At 35.7% G+C, this 27998-nt stretch overlaps 1 protein-coding gene across 1 annotated transcript; it reads left to right on the forward strand.

Annotated features, from left to right (window-relative positions):
• Window positions 1-60: 60 nt before the first annotated feature.
• Window positions 61-27998, forward strand: LOC145695107 (uncharacterized). Its single transcript, XM_081772007.1, has 2 exons — window positions 61-218; window positions 25955-27998. Exon 2 carries the CDS (start codon window positions 25979-25981, stop codon window positions 27467-27469), a length of 1491 nt encoding a protein of 496 aa, XP_081628133.1. The 5' UTR covers window positions 61-218; window positions 25955-25978; the 3' UTR covers window positions 27470-27998.

A 27998-nucleotide genomic window follows, 5' to 3' on the forward strand; every position in this document is an offset into this window, starting at 1 on the left:
TACTGCAATTTTAGGAAATGAATTGGTTCCTGTACTGGTACTCTAATTTTCTATGTTGGCCAAAAACAAATGCATAGCGAAAATAGTTTCTTCTGCTCATCAGCTGTGTCGAAAGTTCTAGTGCAAAATGTTTAGGTACAATTCAATTTGACGTTTGAATTCGTAATTTATAACATAACATTGCGTTTTAGAGTAAACAAATCAGAAGTAATATTCAGGTAAGGTGACGTGTTCTTAAAATTCATTAGTATTATGTTTGACCAGGATAAAATTAGGCTGTAAGTGTTAATCCATCAAATCAATCAAACTATTAATTACTTTGTGACAGATGTACGAAGAAAAATGTACAAATTTTAAAATATAGAACGAAGTCAATACATTATCATGACACTTTGAATGCATGTATATTATAATACAATAAATCATTGCTCCAGGCTAAGTTTTAAAACACTATAATTTGGAAATTTATGGATAAATTGAGTACTGAGCATTGGACCTAAGTATTTCATGTTTGTGCAGCTGTCGAAAATAATAATAATAATAATAATAATAATAATAATAATAAAAAGTAATGAAAGTTGAAGTTCCGTGATATTGTACAGAACTATTGAAGCGGGTATTTAGAAATGAAACTTATTTCACTATTTTTCTGTACATTTTTCAAGAGAGGTTTCCAGAAATCGACACAAAGGACTTTTTTTTGCCTCTTCTCTTCGGAAACTCAAGTTTTTCAGTGATTTCCCACTAACACTCGACAAGAGTTATGTACTGTATTGCCGGAAACTTTGGGACAATTATGGGGTGAATTCGAGATCTTATTTTGATTTGTGAGGAAGGGTGAGTAAAAATCAGGTGAGGGGAATAGTTATGAAGATGGTTGAAATTGTAAGCTGTTTTCTGTGATTTAAACAGCACTGTATGTGGAAGCGAAAGGGACTGTCGGTATTTGGCAGAGGTACACTTGTTATGATTTAGTGATGCAAATAGCGCGTATATGTCAAGGTTGTGACCTGTCGTGTCTGAATTTTATAGAATTATACAAAAATAACGACGGTGTATCGTAATCTGCTAGTTCGCCACTACGACGGTGTATTTGTGCACAGTGTACAGTAATATGAAACCATGACACGAACTATTGAAACTCACATCAGCTTGTGAATACCCCGCTTCCCCCAGTTCTTTGTCACCGGAACTGGAAGAGTCACCACCACCACCACTACTACTACTACACTACTGTTACTACTACCACCACCACCACCACCGGTATTACTACTTATATCGAGAACAACCTAACGAATCCCTGCGGGGCTTCTAACCCGTTCCTACTACTAGTACTACTACTATTATTCCTACTAACTACCACCACTACTACTACTTATACTAAAGTTTCCTTACCAGAAGATTTACGTTTAAATCTTTATAACATGCGATTCCGATTCATTATGAAATAATACGAATCGTTAGGATCACTATGATTCGTTAAAAATCAATGGGGGTGCGGAGGCGGACTATACTCAATCCCTCACATCATTGCCAAGACCAACCAGTTTTCATTACACTCACTTATACACGTACTCACCGTCGTTGACGCGGGTGCTTTCTTCAGGTCCACAACCTTCATCCTGCTCTGACTTGGTTAGATAGCATTTGTGCTTTTTAGTAGCGACCTAGCACAGGTCGGTTTGTGTTTTTCGCATTGTATTTATACGCAAATGATAATTTTGTATTTCAACCTGTAAAAGTTTGCACGCCTTTGTTTTGACTTGTAATTGAACTTAACCTAACCTAATGTAACGCAACCTAACGTGCTGTAATGTAATCTAAACAAATAAAGTGGATTTTTTTCGATTTTTGTGTGGTCCTGCGAAACAGCACTAATGCCCTCGTCTATGTATATTTTTATGCAATGTTTACTCAATCCGTATCTGTTTACATGTGTACGTCAACAAAAAACACCTGAGGGAGATACTCTTTACTTTCTACAAAGGAATGTTTGTTTCTGTGGATTCGAATGTACAAGTCAGGGGCCGCGGTGGCTCAGTGGTAGAGCGTTCACCTCCGGTGCATGGGGTCCCGGGTTCGATCCCAGCGCCCGCCAAGTGAACTTTGTAGTGGACAAACACCGTGTGCATGGGTTTTCTCGGGGTTCTTCCGTTTTCTCCCACTTGCTTCATTCCACCATTTCATTCATCACTAATCATCACCGTCTCCTTTAGCTAACCGGCATAAACGTGGGACGTAAAACTCAAAGATTTCATTTCATTTTTTTTCGAATGTACAGGCAACTGGGACTGACGATGAGAAACAACGTAGGAAGTACACCTAGGTTTGGTTCACATAATTTTTACTTTTCTTGTGAAGCAAATTTTTATTTAGCAGTTTCTGAATTGTGTAGCGGAATATTTTTTTTCACATAATTTCCAATATAGTGCCGATCTATTTGTTGTAAATACATAGCAACATAATTCCTTCGTATATTCTCTTAATTTGATTCTCATAGATCCTTCTTTCTGTGACATCTTGAAAATAAGAAAATAGTTTCTTCCTTTCTTTATTTACTTAAGAGCATATACATACCATTGTACAACCGATAACAAGGCAATCCCTGGGCTAAATCCGTTCTTTAAAAAAGAAGCCATTTTCTTCAGCGTGGAATGCAACGCTACTATAGACTAGAGGAGTATGATGTAGGTGAGGATATGCTTCACATTCAATCATCGCCCGCAGTTTGATATGAAAGAGAATTTTAGTTTAACGTCTGGCGGTTATGCTCTTTAGCCTAAGAGAATAGATGATTAATTACAGTGCGCTTCCACCAGGAATCGAACCCTGAATCTTACACACCAAAGGCACACGCGATAGTCACTAGACCAGGAGACAAGGTAATAGTATTTTCATGACCCTGACCTTAACCTGCCTATTTGTTTATTTACTGATTGAAACTATAGGGCACATATTACATAAAAAACAGTAAATCTACGTCTGTACCACGGAGACTGTCTTACTATTCGTGAATCATTTCGATCAGCTATGTGATCTTGGTCACCAACAGATCCGCCTCTGTCACTTGATATATAATTATTCATTATTTATGTTGTTGCTTCGTAAAATAAAACAACGATGTGGTTATATCACTTACTACTCCTATAATTCCTACACAGGCACACGATCATATTTGGTAATTATGTGTCCTTCCTTCACGCTTATAAGAAACAAAATATGTGGTTACCCTTTGTAACGAATTTTTAAATCTTCACGTGATTAAATTCTTGTGAAGTTCGTTTCCTGATTTGAAATTACTATCATTTTTTTTTCTTTCTTTGCTCAATGAAAGTTTTCTTTTATGATTGGGTGAAGGAATGTTGGAAAAAAATGCGAACGGGACGTAAACTATTCTTTTTATTTATTTATTTATTTATTTGTTTGTTTATTTATTTATTTATTTGTAAGCGTCCTTCCTTAGCTCGTAGGGTATTAGTAATTTGTTGTACGTATGAACTTCTTAAATTTTTAAAGGAAAGATCAACCCTCCCGCAAGAAATTCAGTCTTCAAAAGAAACATGACTTTCTAAAGACAAATCGATGCTCCTAACCCTCATTCCTGTTAAATGTTAAAAATTAAAGTTTGAATAAGCCTAAATAACTTTTAAAAAATCTGGCTATTTTGAAAAGCTGGAGACTTCTTCACTGGCATGAGTAAGACATAACAATGTTGGATTGACGAAGTATGCCAGTTTATCGAATGTCCCTTTTCTTCTTCAGGAAATTCTTGTGTTCTCATAAGAATTAAGCTAACATCTTTAATAATGAGTAACTAAATATCAAGTTGTACAAGTGAATGTGGTGATGGCTGAAGTCACAGAGTTGATCGAGGTAAGTCACGAATAGTAAGGTATTATTCGCGGCACAAAGGTAGCTCTAGTTACCTGTTATGTTCATGTTTCTTGGAACTGAAGGAAACTTTTTTGAAACAAGAAACCTAAACACACGTTGAAATAACCTCAATATAATCTTGGTTTTGAAGAAAATGCATAAAATAGATATTATTAGACATTTAAGCAATAATTTAGGCAATACAAAGCGGGACAGGTAAAATTTAAGTACTCTCTCTCATATTTTCACTCTTGACAAATTTATTTTGAATTATCTGTAATATACAGGAGTATGCCGAAATTTTTTAGATTCTCTTTGAAAAATCAATTTTTTTTCACAAAATCTTTTACAATTTCTCCAAATAGTCCCCACAAGCATCAATACACTTTTGCATTTTTAAAAGTCACGAGTCAAATCTTTTTAAAAATTCGTTTTGAAATATCAGAAATTTCATTATAGTACGCTGCGATAGTCTCTTCACATGTTTGAAAGCGGCGTCCTCAAAGCTTTTTCTTGAGTTTTTGGGGAAAGAAAAAGGCATACGGAATTGAATCTGGAGAATAAGGCGGGTGCGGTAGGATGCAGACTACTTTCCTGTAGAAACTCCAAAGTTTTCGCTGTTATGTGTGGCAGTATATTGTCGTGATGAAGAAGAAAGTGAGACAGTGAAGACTTTCAGTGGGCAGATCTCCAAGCTTCAAAGACAATTGGAAGGCAATAAAAAACGTATAACTCTACTATCACTGTACATCGATCATCTGACTATATAGTTACTACATGGCCGGTCTTAGAGAAAATAGATGCCACAATAACTTCACCCATGCTCCGTGCTCTTCTTACTTTGGAAACTGGAGTTTCATTTTGAAAACACCATACTGTGGATTCAGTTGTTTCGACGTTACAGTTGTAAATCCACGTTTCATCATTTGTGACGATATTACAATTGTTTTTACTTTGCCCCTGCGAAAATCCGTTAAGCTTATATTGGCACCATTCCATGCGATCTTTTTTTGCTCAGGCATAAGCACATATCGGACCCAATGATTGTAAAGCCTGGAAACTCCTAGATAATCTTTCATATGAACTCAGCTGCAGTTGATCCAATCTTCAAGATTGACCGAATTTCTTCGTATGTGATATGACGATCCTCCTTCACATTTCTTACTTCTACAACATTTTTATCTGTAACTGCGGTGCTAGATCGCCTGGAGCGAGGCTCATCTATTAGACTTTGTCGGCCACTTTGAAAGTTCGAAAACCAATTAAAAACGGTTGCACGTGTCACTGAAATACTTCTCTAAGCGATCATTGCACGAAAGTCACTTCGCTCGAGCTCCATTGTTGCCGGCTGCAGGCTCATATTAATTTATGCTTCCATTCTTTAATTTTCAAACAAGCAAACCTGCAGTCTTGCAGTTATACCTTTCACTACTACAAGACATACACTTTTAAACGTGATAAGTTTCAGTACAGTAACGCTGTTCGAATTTTAGTATCAAAAAACTTTCGGCATGGACCTCGTATTTTAAAGGAAGCTTATTCCCCATTGTTGGACTTATTCCCTATTGTTGGACAGTGAGTATTTGCAAATTTACATGCTCTTTTTCTTATTCCTGTATTGTTTCATTGCTAATCCTTCAGTATTACTAAAACAAAATTGACGAGAGCACTGAATGTGTAAAAATAAAATTTGTTAACAATTTCGACATTGTCGCATCGCCGAAAATATTATGCCTTACACAAGTATTATTAATATTTTGTATATTTAGTGATTTGATCAATTTTGCCTTGTTATGTAATATTGTCGAATATTTCCATAAAGTACAGTGTACAGTCCGCTGCAAAAAACCTGCAACATGAGCGTGTAAGTTTATTGTGAAACTACGCCTAACAGCGCATGCAATCAACATAACGTTTAAGTGGCACCAGGAGAAATCTCGGCGTCCTCCCCTGCACATTCATTTTGGAACAAGAAACTTCGTCGTTTCACAATAAACTTACTTGCTCATGTTGCAGGTTTTTTTGCTGCGGACTGTACAATAAAAATGCTAATCCTTAAAAGGGAAGCTTGTCGAACTTGAGAATAACTACTAAACTTAAAAGAGAGCAAAACTTGCAGCGTATAAAGAAAATAAAAAGAGATTAATTTCACTGATTCTTTGGTAACTGGTAAACTAGTTTGTTTATCACAAGTTATTATTTTTAGATGTAGTAACCACATTTATAACCATCTAAAATAGTAAAAAGAACATTAACACATGTTATAGTTTCATTTAAGCAAATTCAGCACTTAAATTATAACAGGAATGACTCCAGTTGTGAATATGTAGTCTACCATCTGCTATTTTCTGTATTTACATTTTCAAGCTCCCAATTCATAAGTAGAATTTTTTCTTCGGGATTCGCCTATTTATTTCAAGAGTGACATAACTCAAAAATCACCCTTATTGACTTGCGGGCAGATAAAGAAAGCTAATCTTGATGTCTATCTTTGGTAAAAATTTCACAAATGTGCTTCCAAAACCGTGCGCTAGAGAACTTGTGTCGTTCTTGCGCCAAGTCTTTTTCAATGCATTTCAAAACTTTCGAACGCTTCTTCTCAAAAGTTAGAAATTTTGAGTTATGTCACTTTTGAAATAACAGGCGATATGTAGTACTTTTTAACAAAATATTTGTGTTATAATCATGAATAAATTACGTAGGTAATCTTAACAGTACTTTTTATTGCTGTAAATGCACACGACAGTATTCCATTCCCTGTTCAACTGGTCTTTCTTTGTATTTAATTCAGACATTTTTTTCCTTATGTAAAATACTTTTAAGCACGCTTCTTAAAATGATGCCGATGCAGCATCTTAACATTTTGAATTCTGTATTTGGAATTGTACAGATGCTTAGACACCACAGCATTATCTTTCTTAATTATTGTCATCTGTTTCTTGATTTTTTTTAAAGTCCCACGATTATGCGCCGACACTAAGGGAGATTGTGATGATGAGATGGATGATAATAGTGGAATTTAAAAAGTGGAAGGAAACTGTAGATCCCTGAGAAAATCCACGCATACGGTGTTTGTCCATCACAAAGTTTACTTGGCCCTTGGCTAGGATCAAACCAAGGGCTTCATGCATCAGAGGTGAGCGCTCTGCAACTGAGCCACCACGGCTTTTTTTTTTTTTTTTAATATATATGTTCTCACCTTTGCATATGACTTACGAAACTCCACTTAGCAAGGTGCGATCTACAAAATAATTCCTGTGATTGATGAGAGATCTTTCCATGTTTCTTGATAGGTTAATACTTACTCAGAGTTCCCACCGATCTAGAAAATCGGGGGGAAAACCTCGAAATTTTAAGTACGAATGTTTACTACTTAGAACTCGTTTGTCATTTTGATTTACCGGCTATTTGGTAGAGGTTGTTTTGCATAACGTTTCTCTTATATACTCACTATATACATGTACGCATAGTAGATGAAGAATCTATCGGGAGAAATTTGATTGCTTTCTTACGTCTTATATATATAGACATGAAAATTTGTAAATCGTGACCTGGAAAAGTCAGGTAATTCCTGCTCGCCAAATAAGTGGAAAACCTGTTATAACACAACCAGCGAACGAGTGCGGGCGGACGGTTTTGGAACTAAAATGCAAGCAGCAGTGTTTCTAACCGGACTACTTGTGATCAATCTATCACAGTTCTTTCTGTCTTGTTCGTAATAAACCACTTCACGCATATGCTCAAGTCAGGGGCGGAGCGATTGGGGTTCTTGAGTAAGAAAATTCTTTTGCATTAACATCATATTCGGATGTACTTCGAAAGTTTGGTGAGAGAGAGAACTGATAATGTTTCACCGCCATACTCCTAACCGTCTCCCCAGGGGTCCTGGGTCCACCCCCTGATTGAGATGGTACATAATTTTGTCTAATCTCTGTCATTATTTAGCATGGTTTAGTAATTTAAAAAAAAAAAAATATTTCTGCCACATTTTGAAAACTTTCAAATAAAGTTTTCTAAATGTGGTAGAAATATCGTTTTTTTTAAAAAAAAAAAAAAAAAATACTAAACCATGCTAAATAATGACAGAGATTAGACAAAGTTATTTTTATGTACCATCTCAATCAGGGGTGGACCCAGGACTCCTGGGGAGACGGTTAGAAGTGTTGCATTGACGGCGGAGGGGGAGCGATTAAAATGGGGTGCCTGATAATTGAAGGTTCCTTATAACTCCAGTAAAATTCAGACAAAATCTCTGAATTACGTAAAAAAGAAAACATACAAAATAAATTTTCAGGGTAACTTACAGCCATTACGTTATTCTAAGATTAATGTTACTTCTGAAATTGATTAGAGCGAATATGTATTTGAATAACAAAACCACTTTCATAAGTTTTTCAAAGAATCAAGTTTGAAAAGAACGAAGTTTGTCTTCCATTGTTATCTCATTGTTCAAAGATACCGGTGATGAAGTAATTTGCTTGAAAATTAATCGGCTATTTCTTACATCAATTTATAAAGAAGATGAGTGCCAATGTTAGTTCAGTATTTTTTTAAAAAGCCACCCAACCTCTTCCAACCATGCGTAGCGCATTTTAATACTTACACTTGAAATAAAAATACAACTGAATAATGACGATTGACTTTGCCTTTGAATTTCATATGTGAATAACAATATAGGGCTTTTCAGATAGAGGACAGGGAGGAGCAGGTTTATTAAACAAGACCGTACATCTGATATGTTCGAACTATAGGCAACTTGTGTTTACGAGCTAAACTCAGTCCTTTGAAGTCAATCGACAAATGCCTTTAAGATGTTCAACAGAATAACGTATCAGCATTATTATATACTACAGACACAAATATAACACTAGGCTCCCAAGTTTCAAAATCATATTGTGTGTGAAAACAGTTAGTAGATTTAATTCTTTGTCACATGATAGCTAAAACCTGAGAGAAATTCAGAGTTAGTCCAGAGGTAATTTCTTTGCACATAAATAAAATTTATTGTGTGCTGAAGCAATGATACTCTTACACTACACATACGCTGATTTTTTATCAATATTTATATTCGAACTCTACCAAAGGGCTGGATTTCTATAATCATCCTAAAAGAAGGGTGCACTGAACCAAATTGTGCAAATCAATACTTAAAGGCAAGCTATCCAATCCCATAAATCTTTAAAAAATGAAGGAAAAATTTCTTCACCTCCTTTTCTCCCCAAGGGTTCAGATTTCTCGAACAAAAAAATGAAATTTCTTTCTTTTAACGTCCCATGATTATGTTGTTTATGCTCGAGGAGACAGATGATTAAGGAAAGTGAAGGATTGTAAAATTAAATTTTGTTCCCTCAATGGGAGTCAAACCCAAAACCACATACAATAAAAGCACATACGCTGGCCAATAGACCAGCGGAAAGGACTTTCACAGATCTCGAGAGGAAACGTTTCGAGATTCCTCCCTGGCTAAAATTCGAAAAAATAATTTATTTGTCAATAGATAAACATACACTTAAACAGCAGCATCATGAGCCTTAACCTTAACTTGATTTAAACTTACAATTACAAGATATTGCGCAAAACTCTAAGCTATCAACCCAAAATTAATCTTTTAGTCACTGACATTGTCATTTCTGCGTTTTACAGGCTGCTACTGTTTTATAATGAAATCGAATAAAACGTAATCAATTTTTATACAATCTGCTTAATACACGGTAGAAGCTCACTGAATTGTCAACTGTGCTATGTTGTTCTTAAATTGGTAATTTCCATTCATAAATCACTATTCACAATACATCTGCATTACTGCAGGAATGGTTTACTACAATACATACATAAGTTATGGCGTTTTTTATTAAGTGTAAAGAGATTAGACTATGGATAACATCTAAATTGCAACTTTAAAAAAACGTTGGATACACTGCAAAGTGAAACTCTCCGCTCCCCTGTCCCACCGCGCTTGCCAAGAAACTGATGTAAACACAACAGCAACGCCACCCTTCCAAAACCGCACAGCTATCCTGGTCAGGTTATACTTCTAATTAATTTCTGATTTTTGACAATCTTAAGTAAAATAAACAAACGACGAGAAAATAAGAGGAAAGAAATTGTTTTGCCAAATCTTCCATGTATAACTGTTCGCATCAAAAGTTCTACAGGGACCGAGGATGAGGAAAGAATTTTTCTGAAAGTATATTGCACATGATCATTAACAATAAGTATTCCCATAGGGATCACATAGGCGATTAGTGAAAATATAAAATTTGTTTTACTGTTTCTATATTGCCTAAATGTCGAATATTGCTTATTTGCATTTTCTTCTAAGTAATTAAGAAGTTCGTTTTCGATTTGAATATCCATTTATTGTTGCAGCAAACGTTGTTTAACTGAGACAGTATGGTACGCCGATCTCGTTTCCTTACCACTTTTTAGATCACCATTTACAGATTTATCTTATCAAACGGTCTTTTGCAGTAACGTTTAGGCTATCCCTTGTTTCATCCGTTGATAGATCGATTATTCCCAGCTTCTTGGTTGTGATTATTGTTCTTAAAAATTTCTATAAATAGTTGTTGCGCATTACTTTACCTATTTATGTATTTATTTATTTATTTAATCGATGACCTAAACGTTTTGGTATTCATGTAATAGAACCCTATTATATATTTTATTATTAGTATTTTCTATAGAGAATTGCCCATTATTGCAAAACTCGAAAGCATCTCGATGAATGACATTTTTCTAAAAATCTTTTAGCTAAGTCTATTTTATGAATTTGGAGATAACAGGAACAACTCTTTATCTTCACTTCTCTAAAATGCGTTGCTTTTGCTGGCAAGTTTCAACATTTTCAAAAATTCACCAACTCACAATTTTCCTCAGAAAAGTACATCCAAATTGAACAGTACACATTGGAATTGCTGCCCTAAGATTGGTGCCGTGATCACTAGATCGATCAATGGTATTTTGTTTACCAATTGATATTTTTAGCATATGAATACTCTAATACCACTATATACAGCTATAGTACAGCTATATATAAGAACTACAATTTGGAATGAATACTTGGACCAGTCAGACAGAAACTAAAAAAAAAGTATCAAAATTTTGTCCGAACACCTACACCAAAGAGCATATGGAGATCAGAAGATAAGAAATTGATTTTAGCCTTTATTTGATTACTTGTAATTAACAAGAAATCTGGTGCTAGTTTTGTTTTATCTTTAAGGAAAAAAAAATAGCCCGTTTTGTCTGCTAGAGAAAGAAATAAACTTTATTAAATATATATTTGTCGAATAAACAATGTATTGGAGAAAATGCGGAAACAAGTAGTCTAAGATGGATGGTCTTTTTTTCTATATGTACAGAGAACGTATAGATATTAGGGTTAACTACCTAGGCTTTTTATGTGTGGAAACTTGTCCTAGAGTAAATGATTTTTAAAATTTGACCAAACGGGACATTTTCTTCTATGCCGAAATTCTAATGGTCTGCGAAACGTAAAAGACAGCGCTCCAATCATCAAGAGATTTATTAAGGAAAGAGAAGGATTCCGTCAAGTAATATAAGCGAAATTAAATTTAGTCTAACGTTCCACAGTTATGCCCTTTAGGCTAAAGCAGACGATGATTAATGAAAGTCAATTATTATGAATTTAAATTTTTTGTACCCTCCTACCTAGAACAGCGTGCAACAAAAGCATATGCGCTAGTCACTAGACCAGCGGGGAGGGCTACTAATTTCATTGGCAACTATATATTACAGAGCGAGGTAAAAAATGTAGAAACATAGTTATAATTTAAAAACAATTGGAGAGATTACATATTGGATATGGTAATGGGGGTGAAACGATCTAGCTGATGAAGGCTTGAGCATTAGGAGACCATCTTCGATTTACTTCAGTAATTTCGATTATTAAGGGAGAAGCTGTTACTGTCGAAGATCCTACAGCATATGCTTAATCTGTCGGTCATTTTGCGTGACATACAAAGCAAGTTTTTGTTATTTTTTTCTCCAATCCATAGAACGAAGTCAGTAAGTCGAGACATGCACTGGGGATGTGAAAATGTTGTACGTATTGCTTTTGCGCGATGCCTTTCAGACTTCACAAATGTAAAAGTCAAGGAGTGTGAGATCTAGTAAATGAAGTTTCTACTCGATGTGTTTCCGCCGACCAATCCCAGAAATTATTGATCCAGCAACTCTTTGACTTCTTCAGTATAACGGAGCTGGGTGACATGAAAAAAAAAAAAAAAAAAAAAAAAAAATCTTCAGGTAACTCACCTTTAAAGTTTACTGGTGAAGAGAACACTTATCCGCAAAGGATGTTCAGGTTTCACTCACTAGTTAATGGAACACGAGTGAAGACAGGTTTTTTATATGCCCCACATTTCTATCGAACCTTGATCCAATCCATTAGGATTTGTCCATACGAGTTGACATTAAACCAGTAATAATGGTTCTAGAAAAAGCTGCCACTCACCTCTCCGCTCAAAAGAAAAAAGAATTTTGACTGTTCAGTGATCTCTCTCACTTCCCTCGATTGGCACTTGAACAGTTGCAGATTGTTTTCTTTCCTTTTAGTAAGTTGCCTGGTTTTTGTTTCAAAAGCAAATGTTTGTCTTTATTATCGAAAAAAAATCTTTACACCGTGTGATTTTTTATTTATTCATTTCCACATGGGGGCATGGTGACGCAGTAGAAGAGCGTTCACCTGGTACGAGAAGTCCAGTCCCTAATTTGATTCCTAGCCAGGGGCCGCGATGGCTCAGTGGCAGAGCGTTTACCTGGGTGCATGGGGTCCTTGGTTCGATCCCAACTTGCGCCACGTGAGCTCTGTGGTGGACAAATACCGGATTCGTGGGATTTCTCGGGGTTCTTTCGTTTCGCCCACTTTCTTCATTTCACAATTTAATTCATTTCTCATCGTCACAGTCTTCTTAACCTAACCGATATAATCATGGAACGTAAAACTTAAAGATCTCATTTCATATCATTTCGATTCCTAGCCACGCTAGTTTGTGGTAAACAACATCGTGTCCGCGTCTTTTCTCGGATTTTCATCCACATTCTCATTCCACCAATTCTTTCATAATCATTTACTTTCATTATTCTTCCGTCCTCTTTAACCTGAAGGGCATAATCGGACACGAGGCCAAATTTCATTTTATTTCATATATTTGTTTTAACGTTTCATTCTTCTTCCTACCAAACGGAAAACAGTCGTTCATATAAATTTGAAATAACTATGTCAGTTAAAATTGTCCTGACGTTAGGATAAAGCTTGTTTGTAAACACAAATTATAGTGCTATTTGCACGTTGACATATTGAACCAATATTTGTTAAGCTTTCCCTTATCCAAATTTTTTGATATGATTTGTTCATGAGAATATCGACAGCTTCAGATAGAATCCTTTTCGTTTATGTGTGTATTTTTTTCTTTTTTTCATTGTGTAATATTTATACTTTCTATTGTATTCACTTCCCTATAAATATTGTGACAAAGTAGAATTAGCTATGTTTTCACTTAGTCTTTAATATGTTCTTATACTTTAATGCTAATACTCATTTTAATCATTTTTATATATAATGAAGAATTTTACAGATCTTTTTATTATTCCTGTTTATATGTATGTATACTCGCCTGCAGATTATCCGGACTAAATTTTAAGTGTAACATTCTCTAAATAGGGTCTATTTCCTGCCTTCAAAAATTTAAGAAGAAAAAAAATTGAAGGACGTAGTATTCTTGATGGTGGCTTTTTCACGAAAAATGTTTATCAAATACAACTCAGGCGATTTTGTTCATACTTCGTAAGTCTCATTATACAATCGTATAGTATACGTAACATAAGTCATTTCTGATTTAAAAAAAAAAAAAAAATCCACAATGGGTAGTTCGCACTTGGTGGAAGTTTTATTCAAAAGGGTCTTTCGGAAGAAAGAAAAAAAAAAAGAATTAAAAAGATCCATCATAATTTTGTTGGCACGATTTCGTTTAACCCTCGGTATACCAAGCTCCTTTTGTTTCGCGAAAGCCCAGTGTGGTACATTTTGTACCCCAACTTATTTTTTACATTAATATTGGAGGAAAAGCATTAAAATTATTATTTTGTTTGCGTGCACAGCTTTTATTGATAGTATCAATAAATTCAAACAATATGATATAATATTTTGAAAAGCAAAAAGAGAATTAAGATTATTATGATAAGGGATTTTGTCGAATAAATAAATGCATGGACCTAGAAAAGCAAACTCTAAGAAACAAAAGTGCAAAAAAAAAATTGAAGGAAACATCCACTTACATTAAATTTTGTGAAGTTCTCAAATGTTTGCATTGCTGGTAAATAAAATCTTACTGATATCACAAAGAGCAGAGTCATCTTTTTAAAAAAGAAGAATACTTGAATACTTTTAGAAAGCTCGCAGTGGTACATTTTGGACCGCAGTAGCACAAATTTCCGGTTATTTCAATAATTAATGTCGTTCACCGAAGCTTTTATGTAGAAAATGTAGCAATGCGAAAAGTATTCAACTAGAGAAAGAACAGCCAAAATCGCAGAAAAATTGAGGAAACAGAAGCAAAGAGTGCGGCCAGTTTAGCCCCAATTTCATCACCCCATGAATTTGCCCGAACGTAGTTGCAATCGATAGCTTCCGATGCGTAGAACACGTCTGTAAAGGAACCAGAGTGGTCAGATGCGCCGTTCCTGAGATATCGCGTTCCAGGGGTGTATGATTCTACGAAGGCGCCTGCATCGAGGTTAAGATCGACGTGCTACTTTAGTTTATGAAACTCAAATCAGAAACGTCCTCATCATCGGAAGCATTTTCAATGCGAAGAGAAACGTTGAACAATCGATGACCGGGTACAACAAACTCATGGTTGTGGCCGTAACGGAAGTACCAAATAATAGTTGCCACGTCTGAACAACATCCTACTGTACGTGCTCCAGACTCGCACGTACAGTAGTAGACAATGATTGCCGCTCTACCTGTCTTCGCCTTGTGTTTGTGTGTGACTTCTATAACGTATTAGCTTTATACTTTATACAAATACCCTAGAGGCGTGAAGAGGCTATCTTGCAGCTGCGCCTCGATACTGGCGCCATCTCGTGGCATCCCACACCTTTGGAACGCGATGTCGCAGGAATGGTTCATCTGACCACTCTGGTTCCTTCACAGGCATGTTCTACGCATTGTAAGCTACCGCTTGCACTTAAGTTTGTGCAAATTCATGGGGAGATGAAATTGGGACTTCAGGCTAGTGCGTTGTTGGCCGCACTCTTTGAAAGTGTGGTGGTACAAAGTACCCCATTGGGTTTCCGAGGATTAAGAAAGGGTTTGAATTTTAATTTCTGTTTTGCATTCTTATGCAACACCAAAGTTATAAGAGACAAAAACTAATATTAACGTAGCTTCATAACTACAACCGGGGTTTGAATCTTAGGCAGTTGGTGGATACAAGATCAACCTCATAGGATCAACCCTTTTCCTACCATACTATCTCATTTCTAAGTAATGTAAAAATAGAAACGATAGTTTAGCGCGGTCCTCCTCACCTTTTATTTATTAATTTATTTCAGATGAAGGAAACAAGTATAGTGAGATTTCTTGCTAAGTTTATTGTTAATATACAAGATCTGAGCTTTCAGGAAGTATCCATTTTTGTGATTGTTTCTATCCATTATGAATGGTAGGGAAAAAAAAAAAGATCAACGCAAATAGATGAAGTAAGGCATATGGCTGCTTATTTTTTCCTTTCTTTCCTGACAGCAATGTTTGCTCATAATTGGACTACCTTAAACAAGATTAATCAGTCAGGATTGCGAAGGGAATCATGAGAGGATTCTATCTTTTGAATTTGAATTTTTGTTTAAATAAAAAAGAAAAGGCATTTCTTTCCTAGACTATCAAGTAAACTGATATATTAGGGTGGTCTTCAGGTATATGGGAAAAAAAGAAATTTTCGAATTTCTTCCGCCGCACCCCGTATTTGTTTTTCTTTGGTAATAAAAACATCATACACAAAATTTCACAAAAATCCATGAACATTAACCCGTGCTGCAAAGCACTTGATTTCTGAAAATGAAAAATCCATTTGAATTTCAGTGGCACTCGATTTACTATTTGTCAATAAACGTATAATAGTTATCACAAATGTAAATAGAACAATATAAAGTTTTCCTCCGTAATTCAGAATTAACTGGTGTTCAAATACAGTCGGTTCGTTATCAGACAACAAGCTATCATCATCATAATCATCTTCCGTATATATAGTAATTATAGTAATACATAGCGTTATGAACCACTGTGGAAAAGATATTTAGATCTCTTTCTCGTGCCACTTGCTTCTTAAATAAAATTTACATTAGTTATTAATCAATCAGCTAGTAAGTACAATAAAAGTGATAGTGGGTGATATTTAAAAAATGGAGAAATGTAGATCGACTTAATGATAACTTGCTTTTTACACAACGTAGCTTTTCCACATCATGGATACGAGTTTGTATAGTCTTGGACCACTTGCAAAAGGAATTGCTTCTGTTCTTCATTTCTAGTTAGAACTGCATTGTAATCTTTCATTAAGTTTACGCTCTTTCGGCTGCGTCATTTGTAACATACGATTTATCAACTACTTTTTTCCAGAAAAGAAATTCATCATTTGTCGACCAGCAAACCGATCAAGGTTCAAAAAACCTATAGAAATCCGAAAGCTTTCAAAGAACTTCGTGTTTCCTGTCAGAAAATCAGCAATTTCTTTTCCTTCAATACCACCTACTTCACTAGCGTGCAGTTCAAATCGTTTCATCGTTTTATATGAACTTTCACCATTTTTAAATTTTTCTGCCATTTTTTGCTTTTGTTCATTACTGACATTCGCGTCAAGAAATGAAAGTGCCGTACGTTCCTCTGAGAGGTACCAAAGATGCCAGGAAAACTTCGACAAAGCCACTCTCGAGACATCAGAGTTCATGACTTTGTACGTTTGAAGATTTCAAAAATTGTAAATCTTGATGTGGTGCACAAGATGCACTGGGACAAATCAATTAAGCTTGTACATAAAATAGAACAAGAAAAATGCACACTTGACGCAGTCCTCCTCCTTCCCGCTCACTTAATTTAAACTGATTACGGAAGAGAATATTTTTAAGCAATATAAGGCTTTTCCCATCCACCTTCCCTGATGCACAACGCCATGGAAACGGAAAAAAAATACCTCGTGGAGGCGTACTTCGTAGAAAAATTACTGTAAACTACAAAAGTTCTCTGTAATCTTCTCTGCAATGCTCCATTTCCAAATTTTGAACAGCAAAAACTAGCATTATCTTCCTTCGTGTTGCAGAGAACTGAATTGACACTTCGATCAGAAATTTCTGTAACAAAATGATTGTGTTGAAATGTTGGCCAATCTTTCTGGAAACGCTTAAAACTTGGAACCTCTGGACAGAAAGAAACTGGAACACATTCTTCAAATACACACTTTAATATCAATTCAAAACTGTGATGCCTACACGAAAGATACAAAAGATTTTTTTCCAATTTCTGTTCAAGAAGAATACAATAGAATAGAATAGAATAGAATAGAATACTTTATTAGTCATTAGACAACATAGTTGCAATAGACTTCGTCCAGAATAGTATTTAAATTGTAAAAATTATTGAAATGTAACAAAAAAAGAAACTATGGCTATTACTAATTGACAGTTAATAACTAATTGAAACTATTACTAACAGTTATAACACAATTTGCATTCTTCATATTTACATACTTCATATTTACATATATACTTCATAATTACTTCATAGAAGTATTACTACATATATACTTCATAGAATAAATATACTTCATATTTACATTGTTGGCACTACCACATATCAATAAACAAAAAGCCCATTATTACCATTATTAGGGTTAAGCTTTCTATTGAATTACATCTTTCAAATTTGGGTGAAGGTCCGTAGTAGCAATAGCAATGGTAACAGTAGCGATAGTAGTAGTAGATTAGGTAATTGCAGGTTTAGTTGATTACTGCTACCATGTTTGAATCCTTTAAGGAAGTATGTCGTCTACGGAACTTTACCCTCACATTTTTACCAGCTATTTACATTTTATTGATTACAAATGCATTCCTCAAATTCCGTAATACTATATATACAATACTCTATTAATATATTACTAATGTGTTTAACAAACTGCTTGTTTTCCAAATTACGTACATGTAAAGGTAACAAGTTGAACAGTTTTATTGCATTATATTTAAAATTTTGCTGCGTCTTGCATAATCTGACAGACGGCGTTTCTAAATTATCTTTGTACCTTGTATTATAATTGTGCACGTTAGATCGCAAATTATAACTAGTTTGGTTTTCCTTAATATAAATTAAACTATAATAAATATTTATTGAGGGAACTGTCATGATTTGGTATTCTTTGAAAATATTCCTACAGGACTCAGTATCAGGTACACCTTTAATACAACGTAATGCCTTCTTTTGCCATTTGAATACGTCCTTTGCACCTGCAGAGTTTCCCCATAGTAAATTACCATACAATAAATGAGAGTGAAAAAGAGCATAATATACTGAAATCATCATTTCCTTACTTACAGACCTTTTTAATTTCCGCAATACGTAAAGAACACGAGCGAGTTTTTTTGCGTAGTTCCTGAGTGTGAACTGCCCAGTTTAATTTTGTATCTAAATATATGCCTAACAACTTCACATAATTCTGGTTATTCAAGATACACGGTGGAAGATACAAGCTTCATTGATACGTTCAGTTGTGTTCTAATGCCAATGATGTTGCGATTAATATGTGTATGGAGCTCTATCAATCATTTTATTGCGATCAAGAGCCGCAACGAGTCGTGGAATAATGAAACGTCATCTCCCTCTTGTTCTCGAAGATCCTGTCACTACCTCATCAGAATTTACGTCTTCCATTGGAATTGTTTTTTCTGTTTGGCATACATGTTCGTCTTTACCACCTGAATTAATAATCGACGATTCACCCAATTCACTCACTTTACACTGTTCCTCTGTATATTTCTGTTTGCGAGACGTTTCAAGCTTTACTCAATTTTCTACTCTTTCTTCTTTACGAGCTAGACAAATGTTCCTACCAACCATAATTTCAGAGCGTCCTTTTTGCCTTTGAGATATACGGAATTCCTTGTCCTGAATTTGTATTAAGTCTAAAGCATTTGCATGCGCTATATGAAATAAATCGTCTAACATATCTAAAAAATATGTGTCTTGTCTCTTATTCCCTTCACTATTTCTTATACATGATATTTGAAACAGACGCCACATTTCGTACAATCCAATGAGCTTATTGAGATTGTTGCGAGTGTCCTTGATCGGTATTCTTGCTTTAGACCAAAACATTTCTGTTTCACGAACAGCTGACCGAGTACTCTTTCTTAAAGGTTATTTCACCGTTCGCAAGTTATAAAAATACGCTAAGTACTTGTCTGTTGGGCAGAACCCAATATATCTTAACTCATGTTACCAACGAAGTAAATACCACTGCGGTAACTGTATTCACTAGGCATCATACACATAATGGTCACTTTGCTTATTTAATCACACGTGATGATACGAGACCCACAAGGAAACTTCAATCTCCTGAAAATAACGATCACATTATCATATCAAAAGACTACAAATACGAAATGGGGAAAAAAAACTCAAATATATATATATTATAAATAGTCTAAAGTTATTTTAGTTATAATAACAGTTGTAACTAAAAACAAAGGAGAGAACGATTTAGTTGTAAATAATTGTAAAAGAAATAATTGTTTGATACTTATTTATTACTTCCGATTTAATTTTGTTCATAAATCTGCTCTAAATTACATATACAACAGAACTAAATACAAGAATCTAAACTTGTGAGTGGATTGCCATCTATTGAGCAACATAGGAAACTACTGTTTTCTAAATCGTATTCCTACAAAGATTAAAATGTCTTTGCGGCACCATTTCTCGTCGTCATAACGAAGTCGTCAAGTTCACACAGGACACTTTTCTCATTAAAAGGAAAAAAATAAGGGGTGCGGTCTCAGATATATACAACTCGAGAAATAAGGACCACCCTACTGAAATATGTAATAAAGCGACCAAACATAGAAATGGCGGGAATGAGGGCTCGTCGTAGATACTGGGTGAGCGTATGTAATAGGGGCGACTGGAATGTATCTCCAGTGCTTCTTGAAAGTAGCAATTTAGATGTAATAAGCCTGAGCCGTTATAAGACGTTAATAAACCATATACAGAAAGGACTTTATATAGAAGTGTATCAGCTGAAAAGTGAAGCATCGACGTACATCATAAAATTCACCTTACTGTGTAAAATGGAGTAATTTATCTACCAGGAAAAATACGTATGCACACAGAAAGATAAAATAAAGTTCCTGCATGACGATTTAAAAAAAAAATCAAAATACAGTGAAGAGCGTCATTTGACAAATTTCCAGTTCTTCTGAGTGTTCAGACCTATTTTCATGTGTTTTACAAAACTTTCACTGATTATATATTTTTATCATAGTCATCGACCGTTCTCGTTCCACTTCTGGATTAAGATTTTTGTAAGTCCTTTCCATAATGTTGATTAATTATTTCTTCACCATACCCCGTTGTATTTCTTGATTTGGCTAATGGGCATGGGCTATCGGTTACAATTCTCGCTTCCCATAGTGTCCAAGTTTGGAATTCGGTGGCCACCCTCCAAATTCAAGTTTTTGCAGATTTATTATTATTATTATTATTATTATTATTATTATTATTATTATTATTATTATTATTATTATTATTATTATTATTATTATTATTTCCTGTTCCTGTACGTGTCTGGGAAAATCAGCCATTTTTGACATTAAAGCTGGACTTATATCTGTACTCTTATATTGGTCATTAGATATACTCGGATCATGTTCTGTAAAGTCAGTGGGTAATATGCATAAAAGTGAGATCTGACTCTTTGCTCAATATTTTGAGATTAATCTCAAGGTCGTATGCATAAAATTTGAGACAACATTAAGTCATTTGAGTTTAATCTCAGGCCGCTTGAGTAAATGTTTGGAACTTACGAATTACACTGTGATTTCTCATTTTTTGTATGCGTAAAGTTGAGTATAATCTCAACTAGCTGAGATTAATCTTACACCTGTCTCACAGTGTGTAAGAGTGGATCGAAATAGCTGAATTTATGGATATGAGGTCAAGAAGAACAGTGTACAAAGTTCGGAGAGAGACTGATATGCATGACTATAAACGTCTTTAGAGATTTAAAAAACAAAATGTACAATGGATGGCACAGCATTTTCTTGGGGATTTACTGAAAACCGGAGGTGAAGTTCTGAATAATGAGAAGAAGATGAGAGTTTTCTTACTTTATATTCTCAAACTGGCGTTGCAGATGTTGGCATTCATCAGTCGACAGTATCAAGAACTATATGGGAAGTTGCAAAAACTAAACGTAAACCTGAACAATGGATAAAATTCCCCTCAACCGCTTCAGCGCTTTAGGATGCGAAAACTGTATGGTGTAAAAAATATACGTTTCCCGACGCTATAGGGGTAGTGGACCGCATACACATTCTTATCACGAAACTAGCTGAACATCCAATGAATTTTCTCAACTGGTATGAAAATGATTCGAATGAAGAAGTCCTACTGCATGTAAGCAGAGAAAGTTACTTTTTTTTCTCCTTTCATTTTGACTTGTTATCCTTATGAGACACTTGTTATCCTTATGAGTTTCTTTGTTAGTATTGAACAACGTTTGTTGCAGAAAATTGAAGCTGGAATAGTTAGAGAAACAGCACAGTGCCTCATACACGTTGCACTCGCAATTATAAATAAGTACAATAAATAAAAAATAACATGTTAAAAAATAAATACATGATGATGTAGGGAGAAACTACTACTTGTTCTTTAGCAATTCATAGTGGACACGATCTTAAGGTCACCGGTAATCCCTCTACTTCCGATTTCAACATGTGCGCTCTAGTATTCTCTATGTGTAATTAAATGTAACTTTTTATGAGGAACAAGATTGACCTTTTTTTCTATATCTTATAATTTTGTAGCTACCCAAAGTTTTTCTCCTTATTTTAAAACTTTGACTCCCGTTCTTTAATCTCTTCTAGATGTTTTCTGGAAACCGATATAGCATTTTTTTTTTCAAAATCCCCTGAAACGCCTAACATCATTGGATGAGTTAGCATTTCCAATTTCCTTCTCCATCACAAATGCAAAAGTGTTCCGTTTTTTATGTTGTCCAATATAAATTGGCTCCTCAAACTTGAAACAGAGTTGCGGCCGTATAGTGTTGTCACTGTTTTATATTGCTGGAATATTCAAATGAAAGTAACCATAGTTTAATCCATCAGTTCCAACAGAAAACAAAAATCGTTCTTTTGTGCTGGATAAATAACGCTACTGATTTTAGTTTTACTCACATGTTTTCACTTGCGCACACTTGTGAATTCCTGATTTAGAAAAGGAAAGAAAATAAACAACCCCACCTTCGTTACGTCATTTTTGTGTGAAACGTCATCAAAGCCGAGTTTACATGAGACGGAACTGCATGTCACAGTGAGAACAATCTCATTTGCTGTTCGTTCTTTTTATGCATACGATTTATGAGCAAGAACTTACTTGTAGATTAATCTCATTCGAGAGGTGAGATTGTACTCACTAGTAATTACTCATCTTTATGCATATCACCCAATATGTATTTGTTCTGTAAGAATTTGTCTCTTACTGAACGACGGCAGTCTGTAACACATTTTACCACTGTTACAGGATCGTATTCGCATCCGGATCTTTCTGTCTGTAGCTCACGACTTGCAGTTAACCTTCAGTAGCGTGTCTACTATGATTTGTATGGCACAATCACTTTCCAATCATTCTTATTTGGCTACCTCCTTTACAATTTATTCATTTGTCTCGTGACAATCTCTGCGGCGCAGAGTGGAGACAGTTTTCTGGCAGCTTTGACTTTATATCAGACCCCAGTTTTTCTTTTGATGAGTACCTTGAGGCCTTTCACAGAAGTCTGGCAACTACTTCGATTCTACTAATGTCTCGATTCCAGTGTTAGGGAAGCTCCACCAAAAAGTGCTGTTCCTTGATGGTTGGAAGACATATGTCAAGATATTCTTGTACGACGCCAAACACTTCATAGTTTTAATCTTGCTCCTGCTGCTGACAATTTGCTTAATTTCGCCGCCTTCGCCAGACCACGCAACTTGATCAAACAAAGAAAACGGTGTAGTTAACGCGACTGTGTCTCCAGTTTAACAGCAGATAGTTCAGTGAATGTTGTTTGGTCCAAAATTCGTCGCCTTCAGGTGTATTCAACTTTCGTCGGTGTTTCTGCGCTCCTTGTGCAAAACGAACTGATCACTGACCACAAGCGGATTACCAATGAATTGGGCTAGCATTTTATTGCAGTTTCTAGTTCGGCACATTATACGCCTGACTTCATACTAGTTAAAACACGAGCAGAATGTATACCCTTATATTTTACGTCACCAGATAATGAAGATTGCAACTTGCCTTTTACTATTGTTGAACTTACCACTGCTCTTACTAACATTAAGAACACTGCATCTGGACCAGACTCCATATATCATGCTATGCTTCACAATTCCCACTGCCATTGGCAAATAACATCTTTTAGACCTCCATAATTGTATCTGGATTGATGGATCTTACCTGCTACCTGGCGTGAAGCTTATATTCTTCCTATCTTGAAACCTGAGAAATCGACTACATTCACCTCTAGTTATAGGCTAATTCCTTAGCCTTGTGCAACTTACTGGAGAAAATTATCAGTGCACACTTAGTGTGGTATTTGAAAATTAACTTCTGTTTTACTCCTAATTATCTTGTTTATCTTGAGAGTGTAATCCAGGGTGCTTTTCGTCATCCCCAACATCTGATCGACATCTTTTTTATCTTCGGAATTATGACACCACTTGGCATTATGAAATTTTACATCAGCTACTTCTTTGGAGAGTACAAGGCCGTATGGTCCTCTTTCTACTAGGAAGACCGATACTTTCGAGTCCGATTAGTATCCACAATCTCCGACCGTTTCTTGCAAGGAAATGGTGTTCCACAAGGCTGTTTAAGTGTGACCATCTTTGTTGTGACGGTAGAAGTTGCTATGACACAAACATTAGCTACGTTCATGGAATGTTGCATGTGATATATGCTATCATTGAAACAATAAATAGATTACTCCGTGGACAAACTGTGTACAAAATACGGTACTTTGTTTGTTGATGACTTACAATCTGTATTTTTTTCTTCTATACTTTATGCATTTAGTATAAGATGTACTGTGGGAGAAATATTTTTGTTTAATAATATGAAGATTCCTTCTATTTATCTCTATTAGTTTACTTCGGATGTTTTTCTTCAAAACTTCGGTAACAAATATTTCAAAATTGCAACATGTACATTAGCTAGATTGTATTGCTCTGTATTTCATAGAAGCATAGTTAACATCTATTTTTATTTGTTGAAGACAATTAGTAGCTGCAAACTACAGAAGGTTGGTCCACATTTATGGACACGATTTTGTGTCCCCTGCGCTAGGGCGTAAAGCCGTATTTCCGCCAGCGGTTGTGCTCGATATGACGATCCTGACCACAAACTACAGCCCGACACCGAAGTTCCCATTGGAGTAGACTTGTGTTCAGAGAAATCTGATCAAGTTTGGACCACTCCTCCTTGCAAACTTTCCACAGGCCAGTCAATGTGCATGGGCGACGTAAGGAAATCGATCGCTTCAAACACCCGAAAGCACAAAAGTCCATTGGTGCAGCATCGGGAGACTTGACAGGGATGTCTGAATATGGGATAGCATGAATTCCAGTTTTACGCGCTTTGCGGGCCATGTATGCCACAGTTGTTCTGGCCGTGTGACTGGCTGCTTTGTCTTGATGAATTAAGACTTTCGACACCTCAGCACCATACATCGACGAAATATGCTGACGGTATAATGGCCCCAAAACGTGTTGTTGATAGTATGCTGCGTTAATTTTCACATTTCGTGCAACTCTATACACGGGAAGTTTCCCTTTATGGCAAAAACCTACAACCACCATGAAGCCGATGGCAAAACTTTCGCGGTACGTGCGGACCCAATTGGCATGGTCCTTGGCATCCTTGGGATGATAGTAAATGGCTCGAACCCGCTTGGAGTTTGACAAATAGATCCAGCCCTTGTCTAACGTGACCCGCTAAATGCCGTTTGCAATAGACCCTGTGTTCCCGGCTGTGTTTGGCTGTGAGTGTGTGAACACGTGGCTTATGCTTCACTTGCAGGTGTAAATCCTGGCTTATTATCCTATGCACAGTTGATTTGGATCTTCTAACACTCCTGGCAATGTCTCTTTGAGGCGGCGGATTTTCCTGGGTCACCAACTTCTGCACTTGCACATCCATTGTACGTTTGGGACGGGGGTGTTGTTTTCGTGCCACTGTGCGCACACCCGCTTCCTCTGGCTGTGCATTTTTGTTGAGTTTGAATACATTGCCAATACCCTTCTTGGAAATGGCGAACGTGAAATTCTTTTACAAACACTGTTTCACAATTGCACTGTAGCTGTATCCGATGTCGGAAAGAGCGGTGATGTACCTCTCCCAAAATGGGGTCACTTTGAGGCATTTTACATTCGGAGCACTTCACTTCCTGCTACCGATTTCTCCACACAACTGGTTTGTGATTACTCTGCTGTGCTTACTGACTGCGATTCTAGCGCCCCTGGCGGACGTTTCATTTCGTTTCCATAAATGTGGACCGACCTTCTGTATAACAAAGCAAGGTCTTAACTACATTCAGTTTAATAATTACGAACTTTCTCCCCTTTTCTTTCTGTTTTTGTCCAATCTTATTTCCTTTCTAATAAAAGAAATAGAGAAATAGATTTAAAACGAGCTGGTCGTAGTAAGTTTTCTAGCCGTTTTAAATTATGTATTTGTTTTTAAAGCAAAAATATAGTACTATATAACATTACATGCTGTGTAATTTATTTTCTTACTTTCTTTTTAATATAGGACCAAGTTGCAGTATTTCCCAGCATGCCTTCAGGAAAGAACGTCCCATCTCTTTATTTTTTAAGCTTGACAGCTACTGTTCCACAGTTAAGAAAATTGAAAAGTGACACCAGCAATCCTGGTAAAGAATGGCCATTAGATAAAATGCCTGGCACTATAGTTGAAGATTTAATGGATTTTGCATTCATAAAGAAACTGTACGTAAACAGTGAAGTTGATTGGAGGATCTTCTTGACACCCCATATCGAAAGGGCTATCATTTCGTTTGATCACAAGCTATTCAATTACCTGCATGCAAGATGTCATAAACTGAAACAGTTATATGTATTGCCAAGTGATAATGGTGTACCTGTATCAGATATTTTGTGCCTTGTGAAATCTGTTCCTAGAGTATGTATTTGTGAGTCGTTTTTCTGTTATCGTGCTGTTCGAAATTTTGAACTTTGGCGATCTTTGGTTAGTAGTCCTCGATTAGTTGCGTATAACTGGATATGGTCACCAGTGTATTATTCTGTGAACATGTTAACCTCGTCAAGAAGTGTTCTAGATGCCAATAACGAGTATCCTACAGAGTTATATTTAACAGATACAGATCTATCTGTAGACGATATTCAGTGTATATTGGAATATTGTCCTAAAATTAGAATACTACGTCACGAATATGTTGTTCCTGCGTTATATCTACGGCATAGATCCACAAAAACTGAAGAACTCCCGCAATATGAATTAAGAAATTTGGACATGACCTTTTATGGACGTAATGAATTTGTAAATTTTCCTTCATATGTTACAAGTCACGATGCAGCAGTTCTAGCAGCTCAAGTGTGTCCAGAAGCTGAGATTCTAAGATTAAAAGTCAACGATATCACTCCTGGAATTCTACTTCATCCTTTTTATAATCTTCCGAGGGTAGAGGAACTGAGTGTGTGGAGAATGAGTTCTCATGAAAATATTAATCAGGAACTGTATACGTTCTTAACAAAACATGGGAAAACAATGAAACGTTTAGAGTTAACCTGTATGCTAGATATAGACTTAGAACTTATATTGTCTTTGTGTCCAAATTTAGAATATTTAGGACTAGTAGGCACTAGCTACTCTCCAATGACGATCAGCACCTCTGTACCTCAGATATTGCCATTTCTAAAAATCCTTTGTATTCGAGGTGTTCATAATATTCCAACTCATCTATGGCAGTATTTGCTTGGAGGAAGTGCAAAGCGTATTATGTTTGTGAGTGGTGAAAATATTCCACCGTTACGAAATGGTGCGTCGGGAGCATGTTGGGAAAATCTCCTCATTCTTCGTGTTGAAAAATGCGAGCATCTTCAAGCCAGTCATGTTATACGTCTTTTCTCTGTAGGTAAGAGTTTATGTCGAATTCACATTCAAGATTGTCGTAACATTGGTAGGGAAGAGTTCAAACAGCTGGAAAAACATATGAATGAAAAAGGAGTACATGTTACACTTAGTGTAAAGGTTGGCTCTGAAACATTCCTCTGCAGGAACATTTAGTATCAGATGGGGAATAACTTAAAAGAAAGTATGGCCTGAAACCCAATTCTTGTACTTTGCCTTCTTCTGCAAACTTTTGTTTTTTATCCTGATGTGATCGTAAATTAGGGACAGAATTCTTGTTTTATTACTTGGATTTTTTTAAAATCATTAAATTTTATTTAACTTTAAATTAAAACACTTAAGTTATTGTGACGATGTATTTATCTATTGAGAGAAATTTGTGGCAAAATAGTAAGTTTTTTAGAAGGTAGAATTTATACCTTTAGATCCTAGTAACCATGTACAAATGTAACTTTATTTTGTATATGTATATACATGTTTTTCCTATGAGGCGGGATTCTTCACATCAGAGAATTTTACTGTTAATTGTAAAGTATGACATAATTATATATTTGTAAATGTTGATGTGAAAAAAAAAAAGAAAAAAAAGGGGGTTAGGGATGATTGAAAATGTGGAGTATGCAACAATGAGAAGATGAAATGAATCATAAGGCATTTGTAAATTTTTTCATACCTGAAAAGAAAA

The sequence above is a fragment of the Thermobia domestica genome, chromosome 9, assembly GCF_964235325.1.
Source record: "Thermobia domestica chromosome 9, izTheDome1.hap1.1, whole genome shotgun sequence".
Lineage (NCBI taxonomy): Eukaryota > Metazoa > Arthropoda > Insecta > Zygentoma > Lepismatidae > Thermobia > Thermobia domestica.